The sequence below is a fragment of the Salvia splendens genome, chromosome 1, assembly GCF_004379255.2.
Source record: "Salvia splendens isolate huo1 chromosome 1, SspV2, whole genome shotgun sequence".
NCBI lineage: Eukaryota > Viridiplantae > Streptophyta > Magnoliopsida > Lamiales > Lamiaceae > Salvia > Salvia splendens.
The window spans coordinates 5,811,311-5,830,682 of NC_056032.1; the positions used below are offsets into that span (position 1 = coordinate 5,811,311).

General features: G+C 33.6%; 2 protein-coding genes and 1 long non-coding RNA gene across 3 annotated transcripts; all 3 read left to right on the forward strand.

Annotated features, from left to right (window-relative positions):
* Positions 1–2,336: 2,336 nt before the first annotated feature.
* LOC121809979 (ERBB-3 BINDING PROTEIN 1-like) lies at positions 2,337–7,004 on the forward strand. Its single transcript, XM_042210848.1, has 10 exons — positions 2,337–2,483; positions 2,598–2,697; positions 2,928–3,012; positions 3,130–3,279; positions 3,375–3,528; positions 5,647–5,862; positions 5,967–6,103; positions 6,178–6,269; positions 6,352–6,531; positions 6,637–7,004. Exons 2-10 carry the CDS (start codon positions 2,607–2,609, stop codon positions 6,714–6,716), a joined length of 1,185 nt encoding a protein of 394 aa, XP_042066782.1. The 5' UTR covers positions 2,337–2,483; positions 2,598–2,606; the 3' UTR covers positions 6,717–7,004.
* A 5,437-nt stretch (positions 7,005–12,441) lies between these two features.
* Positions 12,442–15,711, forward strand: LOC121809971 (pyruvate decarboxylase 1-like). Its single transcript, XM_042210838.1, has 6 exons — positions 12,442–13,051; positions 13,180–13,343; positions 14,158–14,808; positions 14,897–15,014; positions 15,148–15,336; positions 15,409–15,711. Exons 1-6 carry the CDS (start codon positions 12,527–12,529, stop codon positions 15,577–15,579), a joined length of 1,818 nt encoding a protein of 605 aa, XP_042066772.1. The 5' UTR covers positions 12,442–12,526; the 3' UTR covers positions 15,580–15,711.
* Positions 15,712–16,697: 986 nt separating this feature from the next.
* LOC121809986 lies at positions 16,698–17,079 on the forward strand. Its single transcript, XR_006052343.1, has 2 exons — positions 16,698–16,786; positions 16,873–17,079. It is a non-coding gene; the product is annotated as an uncharacterized LOC121809986 (long non-coding RNA).
* The last annotated feature ends 2,293 nt before the right edge of the window (positions 17,080–19,372 follow it).

Here is a 19,372-nt window from a genome sequence, read left to right on the forward strand (position 1 = left end):
ATAAATTAAAAATTTAACTGTCTAGAGTCACCGCAAAGTAAACGAGGAATCATTATTGATCCTTAAAAAAACTAAAAAAAACGCCACTCAATTTTATGCAATATTTTTCTATGTATTAAGTGATGAAAAATAAAATAAAGAAATTAATGCTCCCATATTCAGAAATGCATGGTACATCTCAAAAAGAAAAATGCACTAATTTTAAATGACACAAAGAGTATTATTATTAAGAGTGAATTACAAAAATGGTCCTTGGATTATGAGTTTATTTCGCTCATAGTCTATGGACTTTAAAAATATCGTCAATACTCCATGGACTAAGGATTTATTTCGAAATTAGACATTTTGGCTAATTTTTTATCCGAAAATGCCCTTTTGAACATTTGGGTAATTTCGTCTTTTCACATTTTAACTGTTTCAATATGATGTTATTTCAATGATTACCTAAATCTGATATTATTTCAAAATTATCTTATTCTTCCCTTTGCCATCCTTCACTTATTTATTTATTTTAATATTAAATTTTAATTTTATAAAATTAAATTTAAAATTTAGATTTTAAATACTAATAAATTATTTGTAATTAAAATACTAATAAATTATTTGTAATTAAAATTATTTTTTTTAAATACCAACTTAGGACTACAAGAGTACATATGTGATATCGAGCTTCAGATATTTAATTAAAAAAGTTTCATCATCGTAGTTATAAACAGGGCCGTCCCGATAAAATCAGAGACCCTGTGCAAAAATCTAAAATGAAGCCTACCACTATAGAAAAAAAGACAATGCATTTTAAAGCTATATGATAATTAAAGAAATATACCATTTCGAACCTCGATTGCATAGTCTTTACTTGAACAACATCATTCTTTTGGTGTTCTTTGAAATGAAATCTTCGACGATGTTCTCATATGCAATCTTCTCCAGCATCTCACTCTCGAGTGCGATTATGGCCAAATCATTCAGTCTATCTTGTGTCATTGTAGAACGCAAATATGACTTCAAAAAATAGTCACGGTGCTAGAAAAAGGCCTGGGCGTTGCTATACAAGAGAAATAGCTTTGTTGGGCTGAAAAAATAGGAATACATGTATATGGGCTGAAATATTTCAGAGGCCCCTGAAAATTAGGGGCACTGTGCGGTCGCACAGGCCGCACGGGCCAAGGGACGGTCCTGGTTATAAATAAATGTTGTGAGATGTCCACATTTAAAAGTTAACTCTTTTGAATAGATAAATATTATGACTAGTACACACAAGAGTACATTTATAATGTGTGCGTATGAGATAGTGATAAAGTGATTAATTCTTCAAAAAAGGTTTTGGGATTAAGTTCATCTTAATATAATTTTGAAAAAAATCCATTTATTTATTCATTAAAAAGGAGCACGATATTCAAAACTTCAAATATTTAATATAAATAATAGCTGGGATGTGATCAATTGCTAACTCACCCCTTAATTGCTAACTACAACTAATTTAACACCATAAGATTTGAAAGATCTAATGATCTATAAATTGCCAGATGTAAATTCTTTTTTATTTTTTAATATTAAAAACTCTAAATTTAGGGTTTAAGATCAAAATGTCAACACAGTGAATTGAATATATCAACACCATGTTTTGAATATGTCAACACATTTCATATTGACATTTTATATGTATTAAGTTGACATATTTTGTTAGTTATATTGACATTATCTGCTTGACAAAAAATACGAAAATTCATAATTTTTTTTCCAGATTTTGATCTTGAAATATATGCAATTGAGATCTCGTTGGAATCCTTATTGAATTATATTTAATTTGATATATGTTGTGGGAAAAAATAATTTAAATTGAGATAATTATAATCATTTAAAATTTAGAGATATTTTTCAAAAGTTAGTTACAATTAATTTGTTGTAAATTGTCTTTAATACCCTTATTGACGTTTTTTATTGATCGTATTGACTTTTCGGGGCTGATGATCTAAGCCCATGATTTGAATATCTAATAACTATTATTTAATTATAATTAGCAATTACTATTATTTAATTATAATTAGCAATTAAGTATTGAGTTAACAATATAACACATTCCTATAATAGCTAGTATAAATTATCGTGATTATAAATACGAACTCCACTATAATACGGAGCAATAAAAATTGTAGATACAAAAATAGACCACATTTTCGTCATTTCAATATTCACGTATGAATTAATACTGCTAAAATATATGCAATTTTGTCGGGACATTTTTGTGAATTAAAATGAAAATGTAGGAATACAGTTTCTTATTTTGTGGTGGGGCCGGGGCAACACTCCAAAACCCTACCCTAATCAATTCGCAGACAGAAACCACATTATATAAAGCACACTACTATTGCAAATTTGCAACACAGCCGACCTCAAGCTCTTTCCTTCAACCATCCTTCCCTCACTCATAAACCCTAGTTTGATTCATTTATCCCCCAACTTCTGCACATCAATCTTCATTCGTAAGTTTTGCGCGTAATTCGATTACTTTCTTTTCGTAACTTGTTAACCCTCTTATCAGCTTAATAATCATTTTGTTGATTTATGTATTTTATTTCTATTGTGGATTTCTCTAGGTATAAACGATGTCTGATGATGAGCGGGAGGAGAAGGAGCTGGATCTCACCTCTCCTGAAGTCGTCACCAAATACAAATCCGCCGCTGAAATTGTTAACAGTAAGTTTTCATTCTTCATTTCGTATTGCACTTTGCACATACACGGTTCATTATGTATGCTTGTATATTTGTGCACTTACACGGTTCAGTATGTTTTGTTGTGTATTTGTGTCATCATGTGTGTAAAGTAAGATGCTGATGATTTTTATTTAGAAGCTATCCGTTTGTCAAAATTCAACTCTTATTGTTTTAATAATTTGCGTCATTGAAAAGTTTGTTGTTATATGCAGAGGCACTGCAATTAGTGTTGTCTGAATGCAAACCGAAGGCTAAGATTGTTGACCTTTGTGAGAAAGGAGATACTTTCATCAGAGAGTGAGTAGTCTCGTTTGCCATATGTTGTATTTGAGAAAATTTCAGATATTGAAATTGATAGTTTGATGATATGTGTGGTTAAATGACCTGAGTTTTCACTCTTGTTTATTATGATAGACAAACTGCCAGCATGTACAAAAATTCGAAAAAGAAGATTGAAAAGGGCATTGGTTTCCCAAGCTGCATATCAGTGAACAACATGGTTTGTCATTTCTCACCGTTGGCCAGCAATGAGTCTGTTTTGGAAGCAGGAGATATCATAAAAATGTAAGTGTCTGTATGCATATTTATTTATTTATGTTTTTGGTATTTTTGGAGACTACAAATGCTGATTGTGTATTGATATGATTGTTTATTTGCAGTGATATGGGATGTCACATTGATGGCTTTATAGCTGTAGTTGCGCACACCCATGTACTTCAGGAGGGACCTGTTACTGGCAGGGCAGCTGATGTTATTGCCGCTGCTAATACTGCTGCAGAAGTTGCTCTGAGGCTTGTGAGACCAGGGAAAAAGGTACTTTTAGCTTTTATTTTTGCTTTATTGAACATGCCCATTATTTTTTTTCCCAGTCCCACATAGTGATATTCTTAGGCTGTTAATGCATATGCACTTTTGTGTTTGATCTTTGCTGTTCTATGCTATATCAACATTTGAGATGTTACGAACTCTATTAGAGATTCGATCCTTGACTAATCTTTCTATATTTTGGTTCATTTTGCTATATCCTCGATACTAGTAGTATAATTTTTATCTTTAACTTGTATTCTTATTGGTGCGCCTATATGATGAACACTCTGAATGAGCTATGGTTTTATATCCAGATGATGCTATATTGTCATAGTTACTCTGATAGGTGCCATTGTTTATTTTCATCCAGATACATTACATGTATAATTTGTATGTATTTTTAAGATTATACTTGTTTCAGATATTCACCTTATATGTTTATTGATTTTTCTACATGATGTATACTCTGAATCAGCTATATGTTTGTTTGTCTGCCTATATGATGAACACTTTGATTAAGCCATGGATTTATATCCAGATGAGGCTATATTGTCATAGTTACTCTGATAGGTGCCATTTTTTAGTTTTGAGATTATTTCTGTTTCAGATCTTCACCTTATATGTATATTAATGCGCCTGCCCACATGATGAATACTCTGAATGAGCTATGCGTTTATATCCATATGATGCTATATTGTCATAGTTACTCAGATAGGTGTCATTTTTTTATTTCATTTATATATACTGTGTATAATTTGTACCTGTATTTTGTAGAGTACTTGTTTCACACCTTCAACTTACACTTCTGATAAAGGTATTAATAAGTATTAATATTTTTATGAGTGGGGCAACTTTGCCGAGGTGATTGAGACCTTGTCAATCTCCTCTTTTTCCCTGTTGCCTATACTGATGTAGGCATAACATCAATGTATTGGATGGTACTGTATAAGGTGCTAATCCTCTATGGTGAGCCAATACTGGACTTCTGTTAAAGGTGTAATTAAGTATTAATATTTTATGAGTGGGGCAACTTTGCCGAGGTGATTGAGACCTTGTGAATCTCCTCTTTTTCCCTGTTGCCTATACTGATGTAGGCTTAACATCAATATATTAGATGGTACTGTGTATAAGGTGCTACCTTCTAAGGTGAGCCAATATTTCTACTTTTACATAAAAGTATTAAGTATTTGGTTTTAACTACATAATCTTACCGTATAAATATAATGCCAGTCTATTGAGTTGGTTTAAATTCAATAATTTTGAATTAATATTTTAGATCAAAAGCATGACTTACTACATGATGATAATAATCTTGAGTGATGGATTTTACGTCCAATGAAGTTCTCTGTAGTCATAGTTACACTGATAGGAAGTCATGCTTTCTTTTAAGCCTTGTCATATCTTGAAGGTTCCAGCTTCAATTGAGCATTGGGGAAGGACCTTTGCAATGAAGTTCTCTGTAGTCATACTATAACTGTTACTTTTACCTATGTTTCGTTTCCAATACTAAAAGAGATGGAAAGGGCAACTTTGCCAGGTGATCAGTTTTGATATTGATTTCCTCTTTTCCCTGTTGCCAATATTGTGTTAGGCTGCATATCATTAATTGAGATTGATATGCTTCTTGTCAGTCTTGAAATCTTGTTCAGCCAAAATTTAAAAAATCAAGCTGTGAATGCCCAGAATATTATACTTATAATAAAATAAAAATTTATTTATTACAGTTAAATTGCTGCTTCTTAGTCTTAGTCCAAATTGGTTCTAACTGACTTACAAATATTTTTTAAGTTGGGTAAGGTAATGGCAACTTTGCCAGGTGATCAATTTTATATTGATTGCCTCTTTTCCCTGTTGCCAGTATTTTTGTAGGCTACATATAATTTGTTGAGATTGATATTTATGCAGTCTTGTAATGTTATCCAGCCAAAATAATTAACAATTATAGATACATTTTGTGGCTGAGTGCTTTTGTCTAAAGTTTTGATAGTTCAGTATGTATTTTCTTAAATTATATGTGGCTTCTAATCCAATTTGTTGTTGAGAATCTGGTTTCACTATTCGACTTCTATATTTTGGCTACACTATATTGTTTCTAACGAATTTTTGTTTCCTCATTGCTGGTAGAACAAAGATGTATCGGATGCAATTCAGAAAGTTGCTGCTGCTTATGACTGCAAGATTGTTGAAGGAGTTTTGAGTCATCAAATGAAGCAATATGTTATTGATGCGAACAAGGTAGTTTTAAATGTCCCAGGCCCTGATACAAGAGTTGACGATGCAGAATTCGAGGAGAATGAGGTGTATGCCATTGACATTGTAACAAGTACTGGTGAAGGCAAGGTAATTATTTTTCCTTGGTTGCTTTCCATTTTTGTCACCTTGTCATCAAATCATTTTATTCTTCAGCTTGAGATGAGACATGGGATATTGTATTAATTTTGCAGCCAAGATTGTTGGACGAGAAGGAGACAACGATATATAAGAGAGCAGTTGACAAAAATTATAACCTAAAAATGAAAGCTTCTCGGTTCATCTTTAGTGAGATTAGTCAGAAGTTCCCCATCATGCCATTTTCTGCTAGGTATGTGATCTGTATCTTATGTAGTACCTGCATGCTTACTTTCATTTCTAAAGAGTAGGATGATTCTGTGACAGGGCTTTGGATGAGAAGCGTGCTCGTTTGGGTCTTGTAGAATGTACGAATCATGACCTCTTACAGCCATATCCTGTACTTCATGAGAAGCCTGGTATGGATTAAATGGATCCTTTTATAATGCCATATGTGGTGTACTAGCTTCTATCAGAGCTTATTTCTTTTACTTTTTACAGGTGATCTGGTTGCTCACATCAAGTTCACGGTTTTGCTAATGCCAAATGGGTCCGACCGGGTCACGTCTCATCCACTGCAGGAGCTGCAGCCCACTAAAAGCGTGGATGATCCTGGTGTCAAAGCCTGGCTTGCATTGGGGACCAAGACAAAGAAGAAGGGTGGTGGCAAGAAGAAGAAAGGTTAAGATTGAATTCAGATTCTTGACTGAATCTTCTCCATTATTTGTGTATGTTATTTTTAGTCTGTAGTCGTAAACAAATTGGATAAAATGTTATATTTTGCAGGCAAGAAGGGAGATAAAACTGAAGAAACAACTGATGCTGCTGTTCCTATGGATGAGACAACCAACGGTGCCGCTGCCTAAGCTATCGATAAATCTGAATATAGAGTTGTTGCTGAGCCATTGGATTCAGCAACGACGATTCAGCTCCACGAGGAGAAAGGTCTTGTTTTCATTTATCTATCTTAACCATGGAATGAAATTTTGGCCTCTCCAACTGTACTTGGTTGCTTTTAGCCATGAATGTGAAGAATCTACTTGAAATGTGTCTTTATTTGCACACGGCTTCTCGACCTTTTTACTGTATTCATTTTGTTGTTTTGATATAAAAAACGTTATTCATAGGTCTCAAATGAAGATTAGGTTTACAAAGCAACGAGTATTGTTACGCTTGTTTGTTTCTTAAAAAATATTAATAATAATTTCTCATTATTCCTTTGACATTGAAACTCTCGGCTTATTAGTTGGAAAAAATGTATAATCAACTACGAAGAATAGAATTACAAATCAATGAGTTTTTGTATACTAGTTTGTTTTGTAAAAATTATCAATAATAATTTCTCATTACTACATTCACATTGAAACTCTTGGCGTATTAGGCGGAAAAAATGTCTTATCGACTACGACATGCTTCGTTGTTTTATATACTATGAGTCGTTCTTTTTTTTAGGCTATATATATTTAAGATTTTTTGAATATAAAAATTCAATTCCAAAAACGTCAAAATCATTTTGATTGCAATGATCTTATATCATTAGATAATCTTCTTATTTTTCTCCACATTAAATTTTGTTTATTACTAGTAGTAAACTGATTTAAGTTGGCTTTTTAAAATTAAAAAAAATAACCCATTAAATAATTAGGGTCGCATTTGGCGTGCTTCATATATATAATTTCTAGTACTATTACGGAATAACATGTGAGTGGCATATGAAAACACATAAATTTAAGTATCCCACATTTGGCATGAGGCAACGATTGCAATCCATATGCTCTGGCTGCAATGGAACATGTCTAGATCATATATTTAAATTAGCTAATGTGGTCTAAAAAATTAAATGGACTATGATTTCCATGGTCTAGTTTAATTTTGTGGCAATAATTCATCATTAAAAATTGTTTTGTATCATGTGTGCAGATTTGCATTAGTTATTTATCTACAAAAGAAATCCTCTTCTAATAATGCACGAAGTCGACGGCTCTATTAGATTATTGTTTTTTTATTATCAATTAATAGTATCAATCCCATGCGTTGACGACTCATTGAATTTTTTTCACACAAAATATAAAATATCACATTTAAACAATTTTTTTCTATTCACATTTCTTCAACAATTTTAAAATTTGAGGTGCCAGAAAAGAGGATATGTGATCGTGCACTAATGGAGTAACAAATAATTATTCTCAATATAATTTGGTAAAAGTAAACATTTATAATGTGGGCAAACTAATTTAGTTAAAGATTACATAAATATTTAGGGACGAAACTAGAAACTAAAGTAAGCCGGTCTTTGAAAAAATAAATTAATAATTATAATATTAAAATTTAATTTTAACTGTAATACCTTTATAATATTTGCATTCTCAAATATCACAAATGATAAATATGATGTCAACAAATAGTTAAAAGGGACATTTTTTTTATTTTATATTCTCGTAGATCTTAAATTTTAGTGTATGGATGCACTAGTTTGTGATAATTTAATTTATACTGATATAATTATGTGATGCAATCCTGCAGAAGACTAGATAGTCAAAAGATTCACTTGTAGTTAGTTAATTATTGGCTTTGTCCCATAAAAATATATATTTTTTTTATTTTGATCCGTCTCACAAAAGTAGTCAATTTCTATTTTTAGTAAATTTTATCTCTTTCATAAGACATGTCTCATTTTCCACTAACAATAATTCAGTCATTTTTTTTTCTAATATATCTCTTTTACTTTACCGATTTTGTAGGAGTATTAAAACTCGTGGTGCACGCAAAGTAAGTAGTATTTTTTCATGGGAGGGAGGGGGTATAATAAACTGATAAAATGGAAAAACATGCTGATTATATATGGAGTTTGGAGGTGTGTTAGAATGGAGTAGAGCTTGATAGTCAAGAGATTCAGTTGGAGTAGACAGAAGCTATGAATTAGGGTCCGTGTCCCAAGTTTATATGAATTGGTGAATAGTGAGAGCATGCAACCAACGTGTCACCGAACGCCTGCCTGCTTGTCGCACGCCACGTGTCCGTTCCCTGCAAACCCTATAAACCAAGTGAGCAGCTCACCGTTTTCTTTTTCCCTACGCCAACAATAATAACCCATCGATATTCATTCATTTCCATTTTATACATTCATTATTCTACAACCATATTAACATAAAATTGAGATTTAATTACTAAATCACTCCAGAGTCATTAATTTCTTTTGATGATTAATTAGTGTATAATTATATGAATTGGGTAACATGCGGAAGTGCTCTCTACTCCTAGTTTATGGTCGATACCAAACAAAATGTAGTGATAAAATATTAAGCGAGACAGAGGCATTGGATTCCAATCCTGGCCCTGGGTGGATCCCATATATAATTACGCCATTTTTTTATGACTTGATTACATTTCCAACAATTTCAATGCAGTATATAAGTTTAAATTATACTATTTCATTACACTAGTTATTTTTTTTAACTCTAGCTTCACAACTCACAAGAGAAATGCGTTATAGATACAAACAATGAGGAAATATAACACAATGAAAAATACAGATTTTCTAGGTGAAATAACTCCATTCTTATTTTGTAAATATATAAAGATTGGACTAAAAGTCATTTCTACAAAGTAAAGATTAAGATTAACTCTATTATGGAAATAGCAGTAATTTTTATTATTCGTCCCTTGATTCGCCACCAAGAATAGATTTTAATTGTAACTAAACATAAGAGCATCCACATCCATGCTCTTTGGCAAGAGCATGGATGTGGGTCCGGACCTATTTTTATTAATTTTTTATTCTCTGCTATTCCCCAAAAGCACAACACCCACATTCATGCTCTTCCGCAAGAGCATGCTCAAGAGTCCCACCATTCCATTATTCAATTTAAATACTTCAATTACTAAAAACATTTCCACAATATTAAAATGCATTAAAAATATCAGATACCATTACAAATTACTAAAAAAATTAAAAATTACATAATTAAAATCCTAAAAATTGAGATTGAGAGAGTTGTTTGGTATAGGGTCATTTTTTGTGTTTGAAATGAGAGTATTTATCGATGAAAGTATGAATTTTAGGGTAAAAATAATGAAAAATAAATTAAAAGTGTGGAAAAAACGGATATATTTTATTAGGAAGTGGGAAAATGTTTTTTTTATTAAATCTGAATTTTTCAGATTTTTTTGTTTTTTTAAATAATAAAAATGATAAACCAACGGCCAACCAGAGCATGTCACGTCGGATGCTCGTGCTCTTGCCGTTGGCACGGACGTGCTCTATGCATAGAGTAGGGCCGTGTCGTCGGCAATAGCACAGCGCCGGACACAGGCGTGCTCTTGCCGACGGCACGGACGGTGCTCTTGCCGAGAGCACCGTTGTGGATACTCTAGGTCTAGGGTTAATTGTGAATTGCTCTTTAAAACTATCAATTCACAACCAAATATATTCTTAGTTGTAAATTTCAATCTTAAATTTGTGAATTTAAGGAAAATATATTGTGTACCAAAAAATAGCTATTGCTAATTTTGTGGTTAATTATTTGTTTTTTTTAGAATATGAAAATGACTATGTTGATAAATTAACTCAAAAATACATGTTGACTATATATTTATCATTGTATTTTGTGTGTTAACATACAACTAATTGACTTGGGATTTTGAGTAAACAAGCTATATATGTACGGGCTGTTCGGGATGCAAAATTGTATCTCGAGATTAAATATGTATTCCAGTATATTTAGTTCATGAGATTGAATCCCACAACTTAATCCAAGATGGATAATCATGTGATAATTAGTCATGACCAACCCCCAATTAAAATAATCTCACAACTTAATCCTAAATTATATCTTTGTATTATTTTATCTAGTAAACCGAACACCACCTTAGTAGTATTATTTTATCTTTATTCAATGCCTGTGTAGTAGAAATCTCATACTATCCTAATGTCACAACCTTTTTATAGTATTTAGTTTACATGGGAATATATAATTTTTTGGATGATAATTTCGATATACGGCAAAAATAAGGTTGGAAAGTTCTAATCAATGAAGTCCAGAGCCTTTGTCCTAGCGGCAAGAAGTTTAGACATTATTGCATGAGGTGCCGAGTTCGAGCCCCAATAGTTGTAATTTCCTCCTATCTATAGTATAAGAGTTTATTTGTAATTTTCTCCCTTATATATGAGTTAATTTTTTAAAAAAAGTTCTAATCAATGAATTATTTTATTTTGTGCCAGTTTGATTTTATATTTCTTAACATAGTCTCAGTCTCATTTTTCAATTAAAGTAAAGCCGCATTATGCATTAACAAAATTACGTGGTGATTTTTTTTTTAATTTCGGTAAAAACGTAGTGAGTATTTTTAATGAAAAGAAAAAGATGAATGTTTCTACATGACTACATTTATAATATACTCCCGTTTATTGCTGATATAAAGATCTTTAATCAAATTTGTTTTTCTGACAATATTTAAAAAATCGTATAATAACAATCCCAACCATTATTGCTGATTTAAATTACTTAAGCGACTTTCAAATATTTTCATCACCTACCAATAAATATATACACATATATAAATAAAGGAAATATTATAACCTCTTAATCAAAAGCATGTTATATTTTTAAATCAGTACAATTAAAAAACATAACATCCTAATCATTGTTGATATGTTGATAACAACGTAATATTTGAATCACCGACTGAATATATTTTTAAAAATATAAATATTGTATCACTCCACAATTATATTATGAGTCCACGTGAACTTACTTACTATTAATTTTTAATTTCATTTAATTAAAATATTATTTATTTTTTATATCCATTCATGTTATGATTGAGTATTTATAATTATAATGCACAAACTGCCATTGGCCCATTGCCATACATCTATCGTGTATATGTATGTCTAATTTTGTCTGAACTTTTACATTATGATTCAAATCCTGAGGTTTACCCTTGCTGCAAGTTTCTTATTAAATTTCGTACTGAAGTAATTAATTAAATTCTACAATAATTATGATACAGTATCTTCCATTACATTAAAACTTGATCTCATCTATATTATTTTTCATTACAAAATTAGCATAAACACAAGCATTGAGCATAATTGTCTAGCAAGTAAAGTAAGTAAGAATTTAAGATGTTTATGGGGTATACCACAATGAGATTCAATAAACCATTTGTCGTCTAAACGTTTCATTTTTTAATTACACTTGTCTACAAAACATAAAGAGTTTCTTGCATCCAAATGAGAATACATAAATACTGTATTTCTAAAAAATTTTATTGCCATTTTCATCAATTAAAAATTGATTATTGAAGTTGATAATATTTTTTAAAATAAAATTATGATGTCATATATTGTAATGCCAATTTATTTTCTAATTACTTTGTGGACAAGAAATGGTACTAAATGATAAATTGTGACAAAACAAATTACTCTCTCTATTATATTTGAAATGAAATTAATTGTTTTTGCTTACCACCTTCTCTCTTACTGTTAACACCGCCCCTCGTTTAAGCTCCTTCCAATTTTGCTCCCAATTCGCCACCTATAAATAGGTCACTCAGTTTTCCCTCTCTCACACCAAATCACAACTCAAAATCATCTGCATTTTCTCTCTCCAAACAAACTTCTCACTTCCTCTCTTCACTTCGTTTTCACTCTCAAGTCTCAGCAAAAATCCAAATGGAAACGAAAATCGGTTCATTGAATTCATGCAACTCGGCAAGCTCCAACGACGTCGGCTGCCTCCCTTCCAACGGCGTCGTCTCGTCGATCAAGTCGTCCGCCGTCGCTTTCAACTCGGCGGAAGCGACGCTCGGCCGCCACATTGCGCGGCGGCTGGTGCAGATCGGCGTCAGCGACGTGTTTTCCGTCCCCGGAGACTTCAACCTGACGCTGCTGGATGACCTCATAGCTGAGCCGGGGCTCAACGTGGTCGGCTGCTGCAATGAGCTCAATGCAGGGTACGCCGCCGACGGATACGCCCGGGCTCGCGGCGTCGGCGCGTGCGCGGTGACGTTCACCGTCGGAGGGCTGAGTATTCTCAACGCGATCGCCGGCGCGTACAGCGAGAATCTCCCGGTGATTTGTATCGTCGGAGGTCCGAACTCGAACGATTACGGCACGAACCGGATCCTGCATCACACGATCGGGTTGCCGGATTTTAGCCAGGAGATGCGTTGCTTCCAAACCGTAACCTGCTATCAGGTTCATTTATTTCCCAATTGCATTAAATCTACGCTTGATTTCATCCTCAGAAGGCAAAATACTGCAGTAATTTGACTGTATAATCACAATTTTGTCAATTTAGTTACTCAATTTGGTGTTGATTTTAGGCTGTGGTGAATAATTTGGAGGATTCGCATGAGTTGATTGACACGGCGATATCAACCGCGCTCAAGGAGAGTAAGCCGGTGTATATAAGCATCAGCTGCAATTTATCGGCGATTCCGCATCCAACGTTTAGCTGTGAACCAGTACCATTTTCACTTACCCCTAAGTAATACTTTCTTCTTATTTGGTTTATTTTTGGGAACAATTCTTTTTTGGGTGATGTATGTTAATGGAATTCCATTTTAATGAAGAAGTTTAGTTGTATTCCGACTTAGGGAGTGACGCACAACAGTTATGCGTCGTTATTAATGAACGACGCACAACCCTTATGCGTCTTTGGTTAATGACGCACAAGGGTTATGCGTCGTTCAAAGACGCATAAGAATTATGCGTCTTACCCTAATGACGCATAACCCTTATGCGTCACACTGGTAAGCATTCCCGCCTGTCACCCCGGGTGACCCGGGTTCGATCCCCAGCAAAGGCGCATAATTCTTTTATAAGAGTAATATCTATTTGCCAAAAATAAATGTTTAGAATAACTAATTTTTATCAAATACTAATCATTTAAAAAATTGCGCCGTTGCCGGGGATCGAACCCGGGTCACCCGGGTGACAGGCGGAAATGCTTACCAGTGTGACGCATAATGGTTATGCGTCACTAGGGTAAGACGCATAATTCTTATGCGTCTTTGAACGACGCATAACCCTTGTGCGTCATTAACTAAAGACGCATAAGGGTTGTGCGTCGTTCATTAATAACGACGCATAATTGTTGTGCGTCACTCCCTGAGTCGGAATACATCTAAACCTCTTTATTAAAATGGAATTCCATTACTAGACTAGAACAAAAGTAGAAAGAGCTCTTTATTTTTGCTCTGTGGTTTATCATTTAGCACCATTATGATTTGTGATGCGGAATTGCGAAGGTTGCTGGAACTTAAATGATGATCGAGTGAATTTTGCTCTGTTTTTTGAAGGTTGAGCAATAAAATGGGTCTGGAAGCAGCTGTAGAAGCGGCAGTGGAGTTCTTAAACAAGGCGGTGAAACCGGTGTTGGTGGGAGGTCCAAAAATGCGTTTCGCAAAAGCTTGCGATGCTTTCGTGGAATTGGCGGATGCTTGTGGCTATCCTGTTGCAGCAATGCCATCAGCGAAAGGGCTAGTACCGGAGATCCACCCTCATTTCATCGGTACATACTGGGGCGCAGTGAGCACAGCGTTCTGTGCGGAGATTGTTGAATCAGCTGATGCTTACATCTTTGTTGGACCCATCTTCAACGACTACAGTTCAGTAGGCTACTCTCTGCTTCTCAAGAAGGAGAAGGCGATCATAGTGCAGTCTGATCGCGTGGTGATCGGTAATGGGCCTACGTTTGGGTGTATTCTGATGAAGGATTTCTTGACGGCCCTTGCCAAACGTGTCACGCATAATAAAACTGCTTATGAGAACTACCATAGGATTTATGTTGGCGATGGACATCCTCTGAAATGTGAGCCTAAAGAGGCGTTGAGGGTTAATGTTCTGTTTCAGCATATTCAGAAGATGCTGTCTGAGAAGACGGCTGTCATTGCTGAAACAGGGGATTCTTGGTTTAACTGCCAGAAGCTCAAATTACCAGCAGGATGTGGGTGAGTACTTCTCTCCCTCTCTCTCTGTTCTACTTGCAAAAGGTGTTTTTAGATGCTGTTGTTTTACATGGAGATCTTGGTTTTTCAGGTATGAGTTCCAGATGCAATATGGGTCAATTGGTTGGTCAGTTGGTGCAACTCTAGGCTATGCTCAAGCTGTGCCGGAGAAGCGTGTCATTGCCTGCATCGGCGATGGTAGCTTTCAGGTATTTTTCAAGATTTGAATGGTTTATATTGATTTGCCATTTACTATAGTTGAGTCCCGTTTTCCTCTCGTCGTCTACTAGTAAGATTAAAGCCGGTTAACATGTCCGGTCATTTTTGTGAAAATATTTGCAGGTGACGGCGCAGGATGTGTCAACGATGCTTCGGTGTGGGCAGAATAGCATAATCTTCTTGATAAACAACGGCGGGTACACCATTGAAGTGGAGATCCACGACGGGCCTTACAACGTGATCAAGAACTGGAACTACACCGGCTTGGTTGATGCCATATGCAACGGCGAAGGGAAGTGCTGGACTACTAAGGTGAGTTTGTAGTTGAAGCTATGCTGTATTATTGAGCTCTTTGACATTCTATCTATCTATCTATCTATCTAGGTTCGGTGCGAGGAAGATCTTATTGAAGCAATTGAGACGGCGACAGGGGAGAAACAAGACTGCTTGTGTTTTATTGAGGTGATAGTTCACAAGGACGATACGAGCAAAGAGCTTCTAGAATGGGGATCGAGGGTCTCTACTGCTAATGGCCGCTCACCAAACCCCCAGTAGACTCCTTTGATGCTGCAAATCATTTCATATTATTCTCTTCTTCATTATTCAGCTTTAAACATGTTTATGTTTTGTTTGCTTTCATATTTCAACGTTTTAGTGGATTACTGTTGCTATTTTCCGATTTCAAAATGTGTTTGCTGGCAAATATTGCTTCAGTATTATTGATGCATTGATTGAAATCTAAAATGTTTATGAATTGCTGTTTGTTGTGAAAAAAAAGGATTGGTTACTTAATTAACGATGCTACTTAGGATTAGAATTGGCTTATGAGATTTGGCGTATAATTATGAATCTATGGCGTAATCGATACAAAGGTATTCCCTCCGAGTCCACATTTTACTCCGAATGGATTTTAAGAAATCTAAAAAAATAATGGAAATAATTAATGAAATATGGATCTCATTTGTATATGGAGTATTAGTTTTATAATTAAAAATGTGAGTTACATGGACATAAGTTAATAATAGACTAATGTGAGGTCTATTTCAATTTATAATAAAAGTGAAAGTGAACTTTTATTGTGTGGCGAACTAAAATGACGAAAGTGTTATTGTGGAATAGATGGAGTAGTTTAGAAAATAGTTAGAAGAAAGAATTCAATAAGTGATGTGTAGTAATAGTAAGTTAATTACATAAATAAGTAAATAAAATAGGAGAGAAAAATAGAAAATAAAATAATAAAAGAAAGAATAAATTAAAGAAAGAAAATACTACATGTCTTAGCTTGGAAGTTGAAAGAATAAAAGAGAAAAAAATGAAGGTTTTGTAAATTTGAATTCATGACCATAAATTTATACTATAATAAGATAATGAATCCACCTATAAATATTACTCTAACGCCCGTCATTTAAAGAACCACATCATCTAAAAATTATGACTTTTGCTGCTAATTTTAAAGTTGTGAGATACATCAAATTTGATCAAAATTAATGATTTTTTCTGTCATTCAGCCAATTTTTTGTATACTAATTAATAATTATGGTGCACAAATATTCATTTAATAGGATTTAAAATTTCAAATTAATAGAGACTAGACTACTAGGAGTAGTATTTACAAAGCCAGTAAGCCCAATAGCAGTCCAAGGCCCATTTATATCCATACAGAACCACTATATATAGAATACAAACCCTAGTATTTATTTTCACACCGTGTTCAAAGAGGCAATCCCTCAACTAGAGTCTCCCTTCAACAATGAGAGCTAAGGTAAATATTTCGTTTCCGATCGTTCATTCATTATCAGTAATAATTTGTCCATTAGAATCGATCTCTTATTTAATTCTATTTAACAGTGGAAGAAGAAGCGTATGAGGAGATTGAAGAGGAAGCGCCGAAAGATGAGGCAGAGATCCAAGTAGAGACATCCGGCGCGCCGTTTCTAGGGTTTCGTCTTCGTTTACGTTATTTGTTTTTCGAATTTTGTTATGTAGTGGATTATGAATGACTCTTCTAAACACAAGTTTTTGGATCTATGTTTTAATTAATTGAGGTTTTCGTTATGATTCAGTGTTGTTTTTATTTATTTGGTAACCGATTATTTATCTTTGTGTTCATTTGATTTTGTGGAATATTTTCTTAATGAAAGGAGCCTGATTTATATGATGAAATAAATGAACAACGATCTGAGTGATATCACAGTTATCAAAACTGTGTTGGCATGTAGACATTGTTTTTTAACTGACTTTTGTTAATTTTTATTGAATCTGCTTGATTTTCTATTAATTCAATTACCAATATCTGTTTGGTGTTTGTGGATAAAATAGATAGTGTTTTAGTATTAGTTGTTTTCCTTTCGATGCTTTTCTAATTTTTCTTTCTATCTACATTAATCGTTTTATTGTGATTAATAACTTTTACTCGACGATAATAATCGAATGAATTATTAGCTGTTTTGGTTTTTCTTGATGCAAGGCAGTTTAATTTTTTTAACTTTCTTCATTTTCAACATTCTCAAAAATTTATTCACTATTTAATTTTTTAAAACAAAGCATTTATCTTATTTTTTGCCGATTATAAACCCTTCAACTCTCCATCTCCAAACCATCTCATTTCTTAACTATTCATTTAATTTTATTTTTATTTTTATTTCTATTTCCAACAAATTCAATTAATATTTCATTAAAATATTAAATTAATATTAATAATTCATAAAATCATTAAAGACCATGAAAATTACAACATCCGAAAGTATAAAAAATACATCATTGAAATCTCAGTATTACAATTTATTAATTTGATATTTATAGAATTGATTGGGGGTTTAAAAAATTAGAAAAAAATTAAAAATTTGAAACAAACGGCTATAAAAGGCTAATATTTTTGGGGCAATATTTTTTTTTGAAATAAAAAAAAACTATTTTCAACGGATATAAGCAACGTCTGCTTGCGGGCCGGCGCGCGAGTGGGTTGCACGGACGAACTAGAGCTCGCCAGCTTCATCTCCGCGGAGGGACGTTGGACGAGACGGATCATCCGCATTGCCGTCTCGATGCTGTCTCGCTGAGACGAGACCGAGCCCTCATCGAGACAGCGATGCGGATGCTCTAAAGCTTGATGTCTCGATGCGGATGCTCTAAAGCTAGAGATGGGTAGTGATGTCTCTATGCGGATGCTCTAAAGCTGGAGATGGGTAGAGTTTTAAGTTGAAATACACGGTTGAAGATGGTGATGAGATCTGATTGACTAGATGTTGATTTGCGACTTTGTCCGAATACTCGACGTTAGACACTCATTAAATTGTTTCCAATGACAAGACTAGCCACCACTTTTCTCGTTTAATTCATTTCTAAACAAACTCCTTTGCAATTGTTCTAAAGTTTCTAGGCTGAATTGGCTATGTTAAGACTTTGGCTGTATCATTTTCTATATCTTGTTTTAGTGTGAAAGAGTGAAAGAGTGAAAGAGTGAAAGCTTCCTAATTGTGCTGCTTTTATAACAAAATAGTACTAATCCTTCAGTCCCAAAAGAATTTGCACTATGTTTTTTTACACGCTCCGCAAGAAGCTTTCAGAATTTTTTTTATCTCTATTGAGTTGGATCTATTTTTTATTAATAATATTTAAATTACTTTTCTTTCTACATTTCTCTTATTTAACCAATTGTGTCAAAAGTACACATTCTTGTGGGACGAAAAAGAGTATTTTGCAAAATTCAAAACGATTTAATCCCTTGATTTGTTATTAGCACTTTTATTTTGGTATTCACCCAAGAATTTAAAGCTGCTTCATACCTAAAAGCAGAGATCGACACTTGACCATTTGATTAAGGATGAATGAGTCCTATGCCATTCGAACACACCACCTGGATTTGTTATTAGTATTTAGTGAACAAACCACTTGGATTTGTTATTAGTATTTTGTGTGGTCTCTTTTATTTTGTAATTGGAATCAACTTTTACATAAGCAAAATAGTTCATTATATTTAAGTAGCTATAATGAGAAATGAAATGTTCGATCAGAAACCGTCTCAACTTTTAACAAAACTGCCCACTTTAACGGAAGATCAACTTTTAACAACACAAGGTTTTCGTGTTCATTTATTTGTGCAGTCTATTTTTGCTTTGATTAATACACCCTCATCAAAATTTATCGTTTTTGCTCAATTACATTTGTATTTTGATTAATACACACGAATCACGATAATACAACATACACTGCATTCATACAACACACTCACCCTCACCCTCACAACATGTACACTTTCACACAACTCAAAAATTATAGAAATTAAAAAATATTGAATTAAATTGAAATACTTCCTCCATCCTGTTAGTATTGAATAATGGCTCATCAC